This window comes from Clupea harengus, chromosome 13 (genome assembly GCF_900700415.2).
Source record: "Clupea harengus chromosome 13, Ch_v2.0.2, whole genome shotgun sequence".
Lineage (NCBI taxonomy): Eukaryota > Metazoa > Chordata > Actinopteri > Clupeiformes > Clupeidae > Clupea > Clupea harengus.
The window spans coordinates 15,662,903-15,680,716 of NC_045164.1; the positions used below are offsets into that span (position 1 = coordinate 15,662,903).

General features: G+C 40.0%; 1 protein-coding gene across 4 annotated transcripts in view; it reads right to left on the bottom strand.

Moving 5' to 3' along the window:
• parga (poly (ADP-ribose) glycohydrolase a) overlaps positions 1–16,540 on the bottom strand; it is a 35,630-nt gene extending 19,090 nt beyond the window's left edge. The window contains exons 1-9 of one of the 4 annotated variants that reach the window (XM_031579195.2): positions 16,223–16,540; positions 15,137–15,151; positions 13,821–14,465; positions 13,454–13,583; positions 12,267–12,392; positions 11,053–11,133; positions 10,617–10,691; positions 5,061–5,153; positions 3,228–3,382 (exon numbers count right to left, since the gene is read on the bottom strand). In XM_031579195.2, coding sequence (XP_031435055.1) covers positions 3,228–3,382; positions 5,061–5,153; positions 10,617–10,691; positions 11,053–11,133; positions 12,267–12,392; positions 13,454–13,583; positions 13,821–14,465; positions 15,137–15,151; positions 16,223–16,224 — 1,322 coding nt within the window. In that variant the 5' untranslated portion in view covers positions 16,225–16,540. Of the gene's footprint in view, positions 1–3,227; positions 3,383–5,060; positions 5,154–10,616; positions 10,692–11,052; positions 11,134–12,266; positions 12,393–13,453; positions 13,584–13,820; positions 14,466–15,136 lie in introns of all 4 variants that reach the window. The other 3 variants (XM_031579196.2, XM_031579198.2, XM_031579197.2) reach the window with 3 other exon arrangements.
• Between the last annotated feature and the right edge of the window lie 1,274 nt (positions 16,541–17,814).

Sequence of the window (17,814 nt, forward strand, 5' to 3'; positions counted from 1 at the left end):
AGTGGCAACAGTACTGGGTAATCAGATAGACGCCTACATGTCCTCTCCAACACACTGCATCCCACACGATAGCATGGCACAGGGAGATTCACCAGGGTTGGTCAAAAATACACTGAACTACTGCCACACCACTAAAGGTCAAAGAGCAGGATGACAAATATTCATCAACAACACAGAAAATAAACAGTGGTGGACAGAAAAAGACACTGCAGATATCTCTAAAAACAAGTGAAATTAACCAGATTCTTTGCCCCACCAGAATTATTTACTCCACTATAAATATTACACACACACAAAATAAATATTTGTATGCAGTATTACTTTACATTATTGTATTGATCTTAGCTATCACATGGGGCGTGACACAAACAAATCAATCTAGTTGGTCAAAACATGAAATGTTGTTTTATGATATTCTAATTATCTTTAAAATAAGGGGTAATTTGTTAAAATTGGTGCAGCCAATACAGAGAAATTAGCTAAATTGTTTAAGGCGTCATCAGTTGAACAGAAAATCAAGTTTGGAGAAAATCGGAGGTGAATTTTGTAATGTGTAAATCGGAGGTGAGTTTTGTAATGTGTAAATCGGAGGTGAGTTTTGTAATGTGTAAATCGGAAGTGAGTTTTGTAATGTGTAAATCGGAGGTGAGTTTTGTAATGTGTAAATCGGAGGTGAGTTTTGTGTAAATCGAAATGAATGAATAGCAACCTGCTCTTCCTGTCATTCAATTGTGATGCAACTTTGCACAAAGATAGACGACAACCATATGAATAAAATAACAAAAATGTCCAATGGTTATTGTTTTCTTGATTTATATTAAAGAAAAGTTAAAGACTCATTTTATTTGTTGTATGCCTACGTAACCTAGCCTGACGATGTCATACTCATAATTCTAGTCGGAATATGAGTCTTACTGCTCCAGTGGGCTGTGATTATGGGGCGTGTTTCAACCGAACCAGGAAAAAAAAATGCCTCTTTGCTCAATTGGATATACCTAGAACCAATCAGAGCAACGTAGTATGACCATAACGTAGACCATCGGGGCCAGCTGATAAATTAAACTTTTACCAGATCCAGTAGGAAGGAAGGCAAACACATCTTTTCGATCAACAAATGCCTTGATCACGTTTCTCTGTTCCTCTTTCAAAATGAATGTACTGTCAATGTCTAAATGGACTGGAATCTATACATTTCAGCTCTCCAGCGGCAGCCATGTTTGTTGAAAACGAATTCAACCCGTGTGTTGGTGACGTGGTTGATTACGTTACGGTTGATCATCTGTCCATCATCGTATAAAGCCCGCCCTGACAATTTGATTGGTCCGAACTATTTTTGATTTTTGATAATTTCTCCCCAACGGAGCGGTGCCAGACCGAACTTCCAGACCTCAAATGTTGTGGGCGGGGCTAAGTTCGGATGGTATCCAGGCTATACGTAACCTATTCAGGTACTGCAATTCTAAACACTTGTGACACTGGACTGATTTTGTTGTGACACACCGCTGTATATATACTGGTGTAGCAGAGTAGCTAAAAGAAGACAGAAAAAGAGAAGATGGCAGCGTTGACCAGATGTAGCAAAAAAAATCTAGATTTTAAAATAGTAGGTGAAGACCAAGGATTGAGGCTGATACATGCTGATGCTCCCATTTGTGTGTCTATGGTTTCCACGTCTCCCTGTCTCTCCCTCCACTTTGGTCCACGGACTGGAGACAGAATGAGGATGCAGAGGGGTTTAGGGCCCCAGGAGAACCCCTCTTGATGTGGGAGACATCACACCCCTGCAACCACACTGGCTTTGGGGTGGCAATGCCACAGGCTTTGGGTGGTGTATGACTGTCCACATTTGGTGTGCCATATAGTTGGCTACCTGATCAAAAATGATTCCAGAAGAGCGGATACATCAGACCGTTTTTCGGCTTCAAATATTCAATCATGCTATTCTTTGTAGAAGTGTATGATTTCATAATAATCAGTATCACAAACTTTAGCTATAATGACATTTTTACCTTGTTTTCACAATGTACTTGAATGTCGACAATTTATCAAGGCTTTGCCTGCAGATGCTGATGGCTGTGCTAACATTGCTCCTCATCACCATAACCTATAATTACATACAGTACCAGTCAAAAGTTTGGACGCACCTTTCATTTCTTTGAGAAGTGTTTTCTCTACTTTTATTATTTTCTACATGGTAGATTAATACTGAAGACATTTAAACTATGAAAGAACACATATGGAATGATGTACTAAACATAAAAAGTGTTATCTATCATGTAGAAAATAATAAAAGTAAAGAAAAAAACGTCTCCAAAAATGAGAAGGTGTGTCCAAACTTTTGACTGGTACTGTATATGCATAAGGCAACCTAGCTCTGTCCACTCACTTGTTTCCCCCACCTACACTAGACTATCTCCACTGTGGGACGCTGCTGCAGTATTTCCACCTGATCTACCTGCAGAAACTCTCAGCTTTCAGCTGCCCATTCCCACTAACTGCTATGCACAAGTTCTACTCTGCTTCGGATCCTTTCTATACATACTGTGTGCCAGCCTGTTTTTCCCTAATATAAATGAATGCCATCTCTGAGATTTGTCCTGCTTCATAGTTCATAGTTCTGGTTATCTGTATAACATCAATTTTGGTTCTTATTTGTAGTACTTTTCTTATGTGTAGTACTTATTTGTGTTTTTATGTTATGTGTAGTACTTTTTGTGTTTCTATGTTTTTATGTTTACTGTATGCACCTCCACACCAGAAAAAAATTCCAAGTAGGTGTAAACCTACTTGGCAATAAATCCCATTCTGATTCTGATTCTGAACCTTATGAACATTCTGTATTCCCATTAACCAATACCTTAAATGCTGGCTTTTTCCATTTTCATCCTTAATCAGTCTTGTTTATACCATGTGTATGCTAATATGTTTATCCTGATGCAAGTATGAATTTATCTGCTTGCTTCTTGTTCTCTCATCTCCTCATGGCTTCTGTTCTGCCAGAGGATATCACAGAACAGAACAGAACAGAACAGTGCTGCAGCTGCTGCAGAAGCTTTGTTCTAGATGTCAGAGTTTAGACAGTTTCAACCATTTGGTGCAGTTAATGTACACAGATGCTTGATCGAGCTCTACAACACAATTACAATAAAAGAATAAAGAAACCAATATGTTTTTTTTAATCTACTATACCCATAATAAATATTGTGTCGTTGAGTGAAAATGTGTACCTGTAGAAATTGATGTCTGGGTAGTTGGCGTACTCTGCCTTTCTGGAGTTGCGTCGAGGATAGGTGCAGAAGAAGGCATTGGCCAGCAGGCAGGCGAGCTGCTCCTGGGACAGCGTGACGGAGTGATTCATCCTCTGCTTCAGCAGCGGGATCGGCTGCACATGGGGAGAGGGGAGAGGTGAGGCCAACAGCACAAGGCCAGGAGGATTAGTTTAACCATTTAACATAGGGGGGGGGGGGGGGGGGGGGGCAGAATCACATTACGCAAATGGTCTGCAGTAATTAAGGTGCTCTGCTGGACTCTTGGAGCAGCCATCAGCATCAGCACAGAGGGCCATCCATCTGTGCTGATTGGACCTCAAGAGCCCCTCGATGGCATCCTGGATTACTAATCAATGAAAACATTAATAACAGGCACATAAATATAAGCTAAGACCCTGGCGACCACTATGTAAAGGCAAAGCACTCAGGATAAGCAGAAGCAGAATAAGATGCAATGAAAAACTAAACAGACATATCAAGCCCTGATCCTGATTATAGACCTGATGAAGTCTCATTTTATACTATATATGCTCATGCATGAGAAAAGTGGAGTTAAATAATACTCGGTTAATCATACGATACCGCAGTTTGTGACTGTGTGTTTGCATGTGTATAACAGCAAGTTCTATACAGGACTGGAATGACTTATATTACCAAACACACACAAGGAAATCTGTGAAGGAAGGGTGCCACATTTTTGAAGTAGTGTGACACTGCAAAGCAAAGAGATTTGGGGAGTAACAATGCGAGCTTGGAGCTAACTGGTCGAATAAGATAGCGTACAGTACACTTGGGACGATTACCTCTGTGGTTATCCATCTAAAGAAGGAGGCTGCTCATGAAGAGAGGCAGTGTTGACAGCAGTTGTGGTGTGGTGACAATTCATACATGACTTGTTCACAAACAACAATGGAGAAGCTTGAAGGTTTCGTGTACATCTTGAACATAGTACTACCAGAGCAGGGGCGTCCCTCTCTACCTTCAAGAAGCTTTTGAAGACCCAACTCTTCGGAGAGCACCTCCCTTCCTAACTGGGACCTGACTAGCGCTTAACTTGCACTTCAGCAGTTACATTCCTGCACTTCTTTTTCCTTTTTTCTAGGTCGTTGCTTTCTAATTCTCATGTAAAGTAGTATTTATTACACCATGCTTTTTATTGCTCTTAGCTTGACTGTTCTCTCCCTTGTACGTCGCTTTGGACAAAAGCGTCTGCTAAATGACTAAATGTAATGTAAATGTAATCTACAAACTCTGTGCTAGCCTATTTACCCCACTCATGATACATCTACATACTCTCATTTTAAAATCATTCTGTTTCACTGCTCTACTTGTCTTTGTAATATTAACCTTAAGAGCGCACTGTATATACCCACTAAGCTGTTTGTATGTATCATGTATCATGTAAATACCATCTTCTGTTTGTATGCATCGTGTACATTTGCCACGTGTATGCTAGCATTCTTATCCTGATACATGTCTGAATTTATCTGCCATGTTTCAGATTCTCTCCCCTTCCTTCCTTTCTGCCCCCGGGGGGGTTCAGGCTCATGGCTCTGTGAAGCGCCTTGAGACAATTTGATTGTTTTGGCGCTATATAAATAAAATTGAATGGACAATTACAATGGCTTCTAACAAAACATTTTCGTCCCACCACGTAAAATCGAATCTCTTACTACAATGCTGATACAAGCCCAGCCTAAGTCTCCCAACCACAGGGCTTTCAGAAGCATTACCCATGATCAGAAACATGTAAATAGCGACCCCTGATGGCTCCCTTGTGTTCGTACGTACCTGTGTGCAGAGGTGAGGGGCACTGAGCGCGAGCTGGACCATGCTGGGGAGCAGAACCTCAAACAGCTGTTGGACCTCATTGAGCTCCAGAGCCTGCAGGGAGCAAACAGGCAGGTCAGGTCTGTCTACGCTGAACAGTCTCCTATTTAAAACCATTCTGAGCAGCATGCCAGTGTGAGCCTTCCATGGTGATACGTGACCACATACTGAATAAATGGTAAAACGTTTTTTATATTACAATCACAAACAAAACTGGATGGAGCAATGACTGTGGGCAGTCTACAAGCACCAATACGTAATGTTCAGGATAAACTGAAAGTTATGTTTGTTTTTTCCCACTGACAGACTCAATCTTATGGTCAGATTTTCTTATTGTTCATAGGGTTCTGATTACTGCAGGTGAAAAATACAAACAGGTAACCTCTGGAAGTGGAGGTATCCGCTGGATGTGTGCGTTCAACCCCCAGAGGAAGAGGAGAGAGTAATATTGGGCCTGGCTTCATATCACTTTTCTAATGAGAAATAAAGGTAAGCCCCTACAGACCAGAAATAAAAGGAGAAGATAACTGTTCACAATTGCAAGAAAAACCCCGCTAGGCGTGACATCACCAAAACAATAAAAGTGTACCTTATAAATGTCTGCAGCAAAACAAAATACATAAAATAGTGCTGTCCTCCCACAGTATAAGTTACATCTTATGAAATGCAAACTGTGCCACACGACCACTTTGTGGAAGCTAATGGGGATCCAAATAAACAACCACAAACAACAACAACTACTACTTCACGACTAACTTCTAGGGGAATCCTAAACTTGCTTGGCTTCTCAGCAACTCTGAGATTCCCTGAAACACAGGAGCATTAACACCAATCCCAGCGGAGATTTACAACACTCTTATTTAGAAACATATCGGCCAATCACGGCGGAGATTTACAACCCTCTTATTTAGAAACATATCGGCCAATCACGGCGGAGATTTACAACCCTCTTATTTAGAAACATATCGGCTCCAAATGTCACAGTGATCAGTTACCCCTGCCTTTTCATCAAAGTTAGCGGGTGTGCGCTCGCCAGATTAAATGGAATTCCTGGAACGGATGCAAATGGCCAATCTAGGCAAGAGGCAGCAGGGCAGGGCAGCGCGCTTCTGAACAGGAAGCCTTGGCTGGCCATTTAGTCAAGGAGCATTCATATGGGCGCAGAGGAGGCCTGACTAAACGCTGTCATAAGAAATGACCCAGCTGACATCCTAAAGCGCTCTTCTGGGTGTAATAGATGGAGAGGGGCTGACAGGCTGGGCTTGGGAGGAGAGCTGAGGTAGCAGGAGCAGGGGCAGGGGCTGGCTAAATCACAGCCCCTCTGACAGCTATTCACACAGATTACGCTAACACACCACACACATCTCATGCACACAGGCCCACTGGCCTCAGTGGCCTTTCCATCTGACACAATAATCAGGAGGGAGAAGTACTGTCAAAAGAAAATGGACAGACTACTGGTAAGGCTTTGGATTCCCGATCCTTAAATAGGACTTCACTCTCTGGGCACTACAAAAGAACAACTGCCAATTTCATCACAACTTACAGTTGAACAACTTACCTACATAAATCGAATAAGGGTTTTGTCTGTAAGTAATTAATCAATCTATTTGATCTCTTTCATAATCTTCCAAGTGTCTATATCTTCCTATACTGTATATACTTACTCTACACATTTTTTCCAAACACTTTGAGCCTACAGGAGAGACTGCACTGAGCATGAGAGAGGGAGAGTGAGAGATAAGGTACCACAGCAGTGAGGGTACACCATTCTGACATCCATCAGGTCTCGAGCATCTGACTTCTTCATTTAATGCTCAGCAGCATGACGCCTTACAAGACACATCCAAATTTGACTTTCATGTCTGACAGGCATTACACCTCTGCTGTCAAGATGTGCTCCCCAAGACTTTCAACGCTTAACAATTATCCAAGCATTGCAGGAACACTACACTAAATGTAAGTAAATTAAGTCTTTTCACCAGAAAAGGAACCAGACATTCATACACACTTACACAGTGGTTACCGAGGCTAAAACACAAAATGAAACCAGTCAAAAGGTTGCTGATACACTAACTGTTTGTGACTCACCAACATTAAAGATTTGCCAAGGGGAATCTGCTGATAAAGATTCATACAATTTAATACAAATGTGTAATCAAATGCATTCCCATACATGGTGCTACCCGTCACCCCCCTTGCAAAAAATTTTCAGTCAGAGTTTCGAAACATAAGATTACAGTGTCCTCTGTTGGCCAGACATGGAACAAAAAAACGTGTTGATCTTCTAGCAAACAACTTTTGCTAAATCCTAGCCCTTGATGCAAATAGCCCTAAATGCTGTTCAGAATGACACTTGATTCATCTAAATGCTGGACAACAATCACACAAATGAGAGCATAAACATAGTAAAGTCTCCATACACATACAAAATGATCCAAAAGTCTGAAGAATGCCTCCTCAGCCTAACTGAGCCCCATGTGCTGCAGTGCGTGTGTTTTCACATATCCATTGGAACATACACATTGGGGATGTCATTTGTAATTTAAATTAAATAGACATGTACATGATGCATTTACATGAAGAGGATCCATATTGTTTCCCTGTATATGATCTGTACATGATGCATTTACATGAAGAGGATCCATATTGTTTCCCTGTATACGATTAGATGAAAGTCCGTGACCCAGTGATTCATCAGATTCTATCAAATGACTTTCTGAACTCTCATCAAAAGCACCAAAGACAGAATCTCCAGCTGACTGTGGCCACATCTTTCATGATCTCAACCTGCCTCACAGACAGACGTAAATAAAAGAAAGACGTAGAAATAAAGCGTTACTTTATTTCTGTCGTGCAAAGCTGTGTATTCCACCCTTACACACATATTTTCTACAAAAGAAAATGTGAGAGAAGACCCTTGTGTGTATTTTGAGCTTCTGTATAGAATACTGGCAGTCTGGACTAAGCCGTCATTTGGAATAAACCAGATTCTCTCCACCAGTAGGTTTTCCGTCAAGTCTTTGCTTAACCATCTTGACCCCATCTTGCAACCACATAATTCAACTGAAAACTGGAATATAGAGAAATTGGCCCAGAACATCACAGCAGTTAGAGATGAAAAGCATCTGAGACCCACGTGAAGAGGTCAAAGTCATTCCAAAGCTGCGCACAAGGTCTTATAAAAAAAACTGAACTTTTTGGACGGAAGTCCTTTGTTGAGATCATTAATTATTATCTTCTCAGACATTATTCTCAATGAGATAACGTGATACTCACACTGCTCCTTTGCTGAGATCATGAATTATGATCTTCTCAGACATTATTCTCAATGAGATAACGTGATAATCACACTGCTCCTTCCTCTCTGATATCACATGGTGCAGCTATGAAGTTGTTTGCTCAAGACAGTTGCTTCTCACACTTAGAAATGGCCTAATACCACTTATTCATGCAATCATTCTTAGTATTAATGCATGTAACTGTAACACAAAGAGGAAAAGAGAGAAGTGCTGAACCACTAGAACAGACAGTAGCTCGCCTATGCCCCATTTGGGTCTCACTGCAGGCAGTTGTGCTTGCTAATGGCTTTGATGAAGTTCCATATAGATTTAATGGCTTGTCTTAATTAAATTGGATCAAGCTGTAAAACCGCCCAGTCAGCTATTGATCCATTAGCTCTATGCTTATGCTATAAACCTTAATGTAAAGGTAAGGGAGCTCCAGCCGGCAGGCCAGCCCATCCGTACAGGTCACATTATAGAGCACTGGCCCTCTAATATCAGACCATCTCAAAACTCATAATACGTCCATTAGCCAATTGCAGTCGCTACACTGGTCTGCACTGCTGGCTTGGCTTCTCTGAAGACCTATAGTTGCCGGTCAGTTTCACCAGCTTTGCAATGGAACACTAATATTAGAATAACAGAATGACATGTTTCACCAACTAGTCGTATCATGTAGTGCATATTAAAATATTTCTGTAGATTTCCATCCAAAAGAAATTATCAAATATTCAGCGTTCAAATATACAGTTCTTAAAGTTTGGCCCCACTTTAACTGATACAGTTTGTGCCAAGTTCTTCAGTGCAACAAAGTAACATTGGTCACATGAAACCTCCATGCAGACTTCTGAATGGTAGTCGCAGATTCAAATCTGCTTGCAGTAGCAGCATAACTATATGTTTTTGATTAAAACAATTCTGGATAAAACCTAAATGGGGAAATGATGACTGGATTAAACTAGTAGTACACTTATGTAGTGTGACTAACATAACTATCCAACCGGGGAAAGAGATGAGAAAGAGTACAAAAAGAGATGAGAAAGACTACAAAAAGAGCACAAAGTCAACTGCTTTCCATAATAGATGACTCATCAATCCACCAGAATCATCCTTTTTAAGATGTGCACACTATGTACTCAAAATGAATTATCCTTTTTAAGATGTGCACACTATGTACTCAAAATGAATCATCCTTTTTAAGATGTGCACATTATGTACTCAAAATGAATCATCCTTTTTAAGATGTGCACATTATGTACTCAAAATGTCATTACTGCACATGCCACCCCAGACAATATCTGAATTATTGTTGTTCATTCAATTTGAAATACATGGCCAAAATCAAAGTTTCTAATGAACTTTAATTTGGGAAATCATCACCAACCCTCTAAACTACTGTGTTTAAATTGCATCCCTAGGGTAGGGCAGAAACAGGCTGCCATTGGCCGTGAATGTGGCCCATCTGCTGGGCCTGTTGAGGCTGGATAAACAGCAGTGCCTCTCAGGGCTTATGGCAGCAGCTGCTGATGTCATGCTGTTTGCCCACCGCTGTCTTAATTGGATGACATTCACAGACACAGCCCTCTGGGAGAGGGGACCAGAAGGGGCAGACGCACACCAATGAGCGTGTAGCTAGACGACGGGCCCGGAAACCAGTCCCACTCCCTAGTGCCACTGAAGAACCACTTCATTAAAGGGCATTCAGACACACGGTTAGTCAGAACTCCAGTCAGCGAGCACAGCCCCCACAGGTTGACAGTAGAATGGACACAACACATAGAGAGGAGAACACAGTTTTATGGAATGCCATTCTGTAGCATACAAGTCTTTTGTCGGAGTTTTGAGGGTGTGTGCTGCTTGTGAGCTGAGTATCTGTCAACATGGAAACGATAACAGGAATAAGCTATTATTTAGCTTCAGTTGTTTTTTTTGTTTTTTTTTAAATAGAATACCCCATCTACTTAACAAAAGCTTCATAGTTATTTACAAAGCAGTGCAACAGTACTTTGTGAGTGATCTATTTTTGAATTGAGCATTACCCAACCAGATTAGAAAAGACATAATGTCTGAGTAAAGTGAAGATTTAATATGATGTTTTAATTACATTTTCTCAGATAACATTATCATATGCAAATGAACCATCTGCAGGGACTGTTTTGAGTCATGGCCAAAGAGAACCATTTCCTGTGTCTGTTCTGTCTACATTTCCCCTTCCAGAAAGGTTGATACTTACATCAGTGCAAAGAACATTGAGGGCTGTGAAGTCCCATCGCTTGGCATGGGTGGTGCTGTATCTCAGAATTGCATCCTACAAGATAAGAATTGGTAATGAAACATTACAGACTTCTTGGAAAACCAAGACATATCCTTTATTAATCTATTCATTTTCTCCCAGGTCTTAACATGAAGGAAAACAAAACGTTTCACTGAAAATCAGATTTCTTCAGGTAGGAATTTCTGTGCTAGGTTGTTGTGGAAATAGCTTTCAACATAAATGCATCAACCGTCTTGAAAGTAGTATTTTGAGCTTTGAACCTCTGATTAACCTGCTTACATTATTAAACATCTGAAAAATGCTGTACTTTTCTGATGAAATGGGATTTAATTTTCAAAAACAATTTCTATATGACCTACATATAGAAATACAAATGTCCATGATGTAAACTTACCCTAATGTCCAGTGAGCTTTTGCATTCACTTTCCAAAGCTGCACAGATCAAGTCCCATCTACTTTGGACAGTGTTTCCATCCTAAAGCAAACATATGAACCATTAAATAAGACTTAAGACTGCGGATAAAAGCAAATAGTTACCCTTCTACCATCAAAGTTGTTAACTTGCTGATGCAAAGCAATGCACTGTAATGTTCTTCCTAGGCAAGCTTCTTATTATTATTGTAGGCATGCAAAGCAATCCCTCTTTTTCTCTTTCCTACCCTAGCAATGCCCTGGCAACCAGCATAGCATCCACTTCAATTACCATAGCAACTGCCATAACTACCCGAGCAACACCCTAGCAACCAGCATAGTAACAACGGCAACCACTGAAGCTCCCAAAGCAACCACCAACACTACTATAGCAATATCCTAGCAACCACCATAATTACCCTAGCCACATTCTATCAACCACTACCATAATGAGAACCCAGAAACCATCATAGCAAACACTGTGACTACCCGAGCAACCAGCATAGCAACCACTTCAGTTCCCACAGCAACAACCATAACTACCCTAGCAACCACCTCAATTACCCAAGCAAAATCCTAGCAACCACTGTTATGAAAATCTATTAAGTGCCTTAACTCCCATACCAACCCCTTGAGTACCATAACAACACCTACCCTAGCAAACACCTAAACCACCAAAGCAACACCTTAGTAACTGCCAAAACTACCCTAATGACACCCTGGCAAACACCTTAGCACCTGCTAAAACTACCCTAATGACACCCTAGCAACCACTTTAGCAATCACCTAAACCATCATAGCAACACCACGCCAACCAAATTGATTACCATAGTGACACCCTAGCATTCACTCTTGCAAAAACCTCAAACTACCCTATCAACACTCTGTCTTTCAATCACAGCTTAGCAACCACCCTGGTTACCATAGCGACACCTAGCAACCACCATAGCAACAGCCTCAACTACCATTCTAAATCCCTTGAGCCACCTTGAGTACCATGACAGCACCTTGCCAACTGCTTTAACTACCCTACAAACACCTTAGCAACCACTAACATAGTGATACCCTAGCAACCACGATAGCAGGATTTGTTTTGCTTTGTATGCACTGGTATTTCCTTCAGGAAACGTAAATCTAGTTTTGGCTATGGCATCCAAAACAATTTCACTGAACACTTCAGTTCAGCCTGGAACCTACTTGATTGGTCTCAACTGGGAAGAGGTTCTTCTCAGAACAGGGCATCTTCACAGCCATGTCATCCCAAGTGTCTCTGAACTTGCCTGGGTAAGGCATAGGGACTTCACCTTCCCTAAGCAGGTCTGTCTGTTGAAACACGTGAACAGAGAATACAGGGTAAGTGTTCAAACATATTCATTTGCTGCTTAAATACACCCTGGCCATACATCGAAAGATCATGAGAAATTCCACTGAATTATTTTGACATTCTAGCGAAATGTAATAAAAACAGATTTCTACTTCACTCAGTGAACAATCTGTTTCACTCAGTACCCAATCTGGAGCTGTCCCCTCTATATTCATTACATGGTTATTATCATAACGTCTAACAAGAAGTACTGTTTATATGGATTATTACCATGTTAACTTCTCAGCCATGCTTCATTTGACCCTTGTATGATGACCTGAGTCAGACCAGGGTTATTTTATCAAGGTGTAACCCGTGTTTAGTCAATTCAGACAAAGTCCATCAATGCTGGTTATACCCAGGTCAAGGCAATTCAGATTGGACCTGGTTCACTACCTGGGATAACGTTAGATATAAACAGAACATATAGTATAGTATATAATAGAAGTGAGTACACCCATGTGCAATATCACTTAAGTGTCAAATGTTTCAAAATTGTATCACCTTATAGTAATTGTATTACTTGCAATTGCACAATTACTAACAGTTTTCATTGATAACCCCTGTGTGCACTTCTGAAGCACTTGCCCGTCTGTTTTTCAGAGCTAGATTATATTAGCGCAGTGTCCGTGTCATTTTGGGAAGACAACCACTGCGGCTCTGATTAGTGGTACTATGGTTTGTGCTATACCTCCTGATTACCTGTACCTGTGTGTTCAGGACCAAAAGACCTGTACTGAAAGGTTCATAATTATACCATTTCAATCCTAAAAGTTAGCAACTTCTTAACTGTAGTAACTCTTTGGCAGGCAGCTGATTAGCAGAGACAGCCTTGCCTGCTTAATTTCATATGAAAGTCTGCCACATACATACAAATACCATTTTATCATTTGGTCTTGAATATCGTACTGAAATATCAATTGCAGACATTTCGGTTGGTTGTAAACTCCATGCTGCTTTTGTGAATTTGCCTTGTGAGGTGTAGGATGAGTACGCGACATAATTACCAACACTGACTTACCCTGATCATTACATAATGATTCGGTGCAACCTTCAAGTGGGGCAAGGGATGACCACACAATGGCATCCTCCTAAGCTCATCAACAGGTGTTCCCATCCACAGTTTGTCTCTTCTATCTTCTGTCAGCTCACTTATAAAAGCCAATAAATTCACAACATGACACACATAACACAGTAGCCTACTTTCCTGTTGCTATAAGAGTTCATTCATTCCCAGCACTGACACTGAATAATATTCACATAATCTGTCACAGGAAGGCTGAGTAAAGCACTTAAACACACTGCATAATGCGTAAACTACTGCATAACGCTTGAAATACTTTAGGATGAGTAAAACTTTGTTTTGGTATGGCACATGATAAAAATACCTTTTTGGCAACTTTGTCCAGCTGTTCTCCTGTTGATAAGTTACAGGGTTCAACACTGATGAGGCAATGCAGTCAGTCTTGTGAGCAGAGCTTTCCACAGCAGCAGCATCACAGCGCTCACCTACTTGCTCTTTGGCCCTTGTGTCTGGCGTGTCTGGCTTGTCTGAGGTGTTTTCCCCTGGTGTTAGACAGGTACTACAGGGTGTTACTAAAGCACCAGTCCCCTCCATAGACTCCTTGCACGTGGAGATTTTGCATGTAGGACTCTGTGGGCTCAACATTTCCACATCCTGGGTAATGCAAGATGCTTCATTTAAACTTAGACTGAGGGTCTTCCCAGTGGAAATTTCGGCAGCTCTACAGTCAGGCTTGGAAGGCTTCTGTCCGTTTGGAGAATTCACTCGATTGACAGGATAGTCAACAAGACCGGACTCCGACTCAGCTGACCCACTGATTTGTTCACAGTTCATGTTGGAAGACCCTAACTGAGAGTCACACATGACACTCAGGTTCTGGTCACTTCTATCTGTAGACTTGTTACTGTTGTTGCAGGTTTTAATTGATGCAGAATCCTTTCCGTCGGCTTGGACCTGTTTAAGGAGATGATTCCTTGTCTCCTCTGAGTTTAAATCTGCGCTAACAAGGCTACAAAGACAACACAAACAATAACAGAGATTAAGTTCTTAAAGTACTGTGCAAAAGTTTTAGTCACTTTAGTTGTTTCCCAAAACATTTGTCTTAGACAATTATTTTCTATCCTTATAAGCATTAGTGTATGGACAGGAAATATCATATTTCATCATAGGTATGTATTCCAGTGAGACATTTATATGCATGTTAAAGACAGAAAGCAGCAAAGTAACAGACCCCCACTGCAGATTGAAAAACGAAAGGCCATCAGATCAAAACTGTCAGAAACCAGTGTAATTTGGGATGACATGAAGAGACTAAATGATTCAAGGCAGTCTAAATACACGGAAGAACTGTGGCAAGTTCTCCAAAATGCTCAAAACAACCTACCATACCAGCAAATACCATAACATTTTTTACAAGTGTACCTATAGGTAAATTGATGCTGTTTTGAAGACAGGCTTGATGCTGTTTTTGTTTTGTTGTTGTTTTTTGTTAACTGCTCTTTGCATGTTAATAAGTAAAAACTATTCGTCATTATTTTTTGAAAGCATCTTTATAATACAGCGTTTTTCTCTCAGAAGTACCTAAACCTGGTGGCACTATGTATATAAAATAATTGATATTATTATTATTTTTAAACACTATTAATCATGTCCAGTAAGCATAGACAAAATTGACATTACCTCTCAGCTTCCATCCTGTCCTCCGTCGTTAAAGGGCAAGTAAGCGATGTAAAAAAAAAAAAATCGAAAGAAAATTATTCTTTTTCGCAACTGGAGGGACTAGCTGATACGTTGGTTCCGCATGTTGAGTTCAATACTAAGTACACAACGTTAATTTATGGGATCAAACTCAAAGGCAAATAGGCAGCATTTTCTAACTTTATGATGTGAAATTAGTTTAACGGTAAGGTCTAAACTTAAACGAATAAAGACATGCAGATGTTATATTTATATTATGACTTGGTTCCCAGAGATTGCTTCTATACGCTGTAACGTTAATCTGTCAAAGGGAACGATATCTTTCAGCCAGATGACAACAAATTACCTATCCTAGCTAGCTACGTAGCAAAGAGTGGTCAGGAGCAATATTTTCATTCCAGCTATTACTTTTGTATTCTAGCTGACGCAAATTTAAATCCCTAGGTAGTTACTGATGCAATGTGCTAACTTAAATACTCCGTTTCATGACAATGAAAGTAATGTCAACACAGGTATGGTAGCTAGGTAGCTAGCTAGATATCAAAGTCACTTTAGGTCTGTTGAGTCCGACAAAACCCTCAAACTAGCTCCAGCTCTTTATTCTAACTATATGATATCATGTCACCAAATTACTAAGTCTTGCTTATGTGTATCTGATAAATAATGTTTGTTTTCTACCAATCAACCAACGGCAGCAAGTGTAACGGGGACCAGGGAACAGTTAGCTAGCTAACGTTTTAGCATTTACATGAGTTGTGGGGTTAGCTGATGGTGGCCGTCTAAACTAATATTATCCTACATTTCTAATAAGCCTGCTAGCTAGTTCACTAAATAAACTGTAACGCAGAACTTTGCATCAATTTTGAAAATGCATGCGAAATGTAGGTTTCTGTTACTGTTACACAGTGCGTAGACACTGGTGATGTGCTGTTAAGTTAGCTTGATAATGTTAGCTAATACAGTAACTCCCCACATCTTACGAGCTTTAAGGAAGAATAGAGTAACTGGGCTTATCTCCCAAGCTGATTGAATGACAGAATCTCAAACAGACAATTGTCAATAACTTACATTGAAAATCTTTGGTACTTCTATCGCATGCTAGCCAACAAACTCTTCGGCTAACTTGCTATTGGCTTTCAAGTCTATTAGCTAGTAGCTAACTAGCTACTAAATGTTACTTGGCTAGCTAGCTACACTGACAGTGCCATATGGATAGTCTGCTTAATGTATTAGTCACAAGACCTTAACTTACATTAACAATGTGCATTGTGTTTCATTGATATGACTAACAATAAAATCTTTCTCCACGATTCGGGCGTTGTTTTTCGAGCCACTATACGATAGTTTTCCTGTCTCGCAAAATTGTTTACTTTCAGTGCGTGACGTCGAACTGAAGAGACCAATTGACCTCTGAGGAAGTGTCGTCACTTTGTAGTCCAATCGTGAGAGTGACCGTCGTCATTTTGTATGCTGCGGATTAGCATTTTTGCTTTAAGTATCATAACATTTCATAAGAAACCGCAAGGTGTGAGTTAAAAGTTGTCTGTAAACATGGATACCAATCTAGAGTCCCTCATTTTTCACTGCTTTAGCATATCAGTAGCAACATGTTTATTTTTACGAGATAAGACAGTTACAAAGACTGACTGATAACTACATATGTACCAGAGCCTTTTTTTTTTTTTTTAAATAGCGCAGCAAGATTAATACAATTTAAAGAGGACCCTTTCACCATTGCAACAGCCCAGCAATGGTATAGCCAATTAGTTTATGAATTTGAAACGGTCAATGACTGGTTGGCTGTTCTGAGGCAGCGAATATAATTAATCAACTGTAATCTCACTGTCCCTCAGATGACACCTTTCACTGCTAATAGCGATCTTGAGCATTTCTGGCAATTAAAAGCACTTTTCATGAACTTACATGAAAATTATTTGAAGGCTTGTTCTTCAGATGAAAGCAACTAGCAATTTCAGAGAATAATCTGAAGCACAATGGGAAACAAAAGGTACCTTGTGTAACTTGTAACTTGTTTGCTAACATGGGAATGCTGATGTGACATAACTTCTTGACAAATTTACAGTGTCTAAAGTGCTTACAGATTTAGAGTTGTTTTGTGATTGGCTGACCTTTCAAACTAGTTTTCCATAAATGTGTTCAAAGGCAAAAAAAATTGTGCAAAACCTCATAGGTCACCACGCCAGAGAGGATGAGGGACAATGAAGAATACGCTATTAACATAATAAATAACCAAGTATTTTGACAATCTTCGTTAAACGATTAGAAAAGGACTTGCATTTTGGTGGTACTTAGGCTACTCATTGATTCAATTATTTACTTTTGAGACATAAACTAAGCATTTTGAGAAAGTTTATGGGTTTTTGCAGGAAGTCAATTGTCTGATGCTGTGTGAAATTATTTCAAGAAATGCATTTACTGTTTCGAAGATAATTCGAAGGATAATTTTAAAAATGAAAAGTGACTGAAAAAAACGTCATGTCAAAAAAATGTCATGTCGCCACACTATTTTGGTGTCAAAATTGAAATGAAAATAAATGGCCTATTGCAAAATTCATTTGAATTTGAATAAAGAGGCCCAAAAACATTAAACAGTGTATCATTTGTAATGTCTCATTTGTAAGGTTGCTGAATTTAAAGAA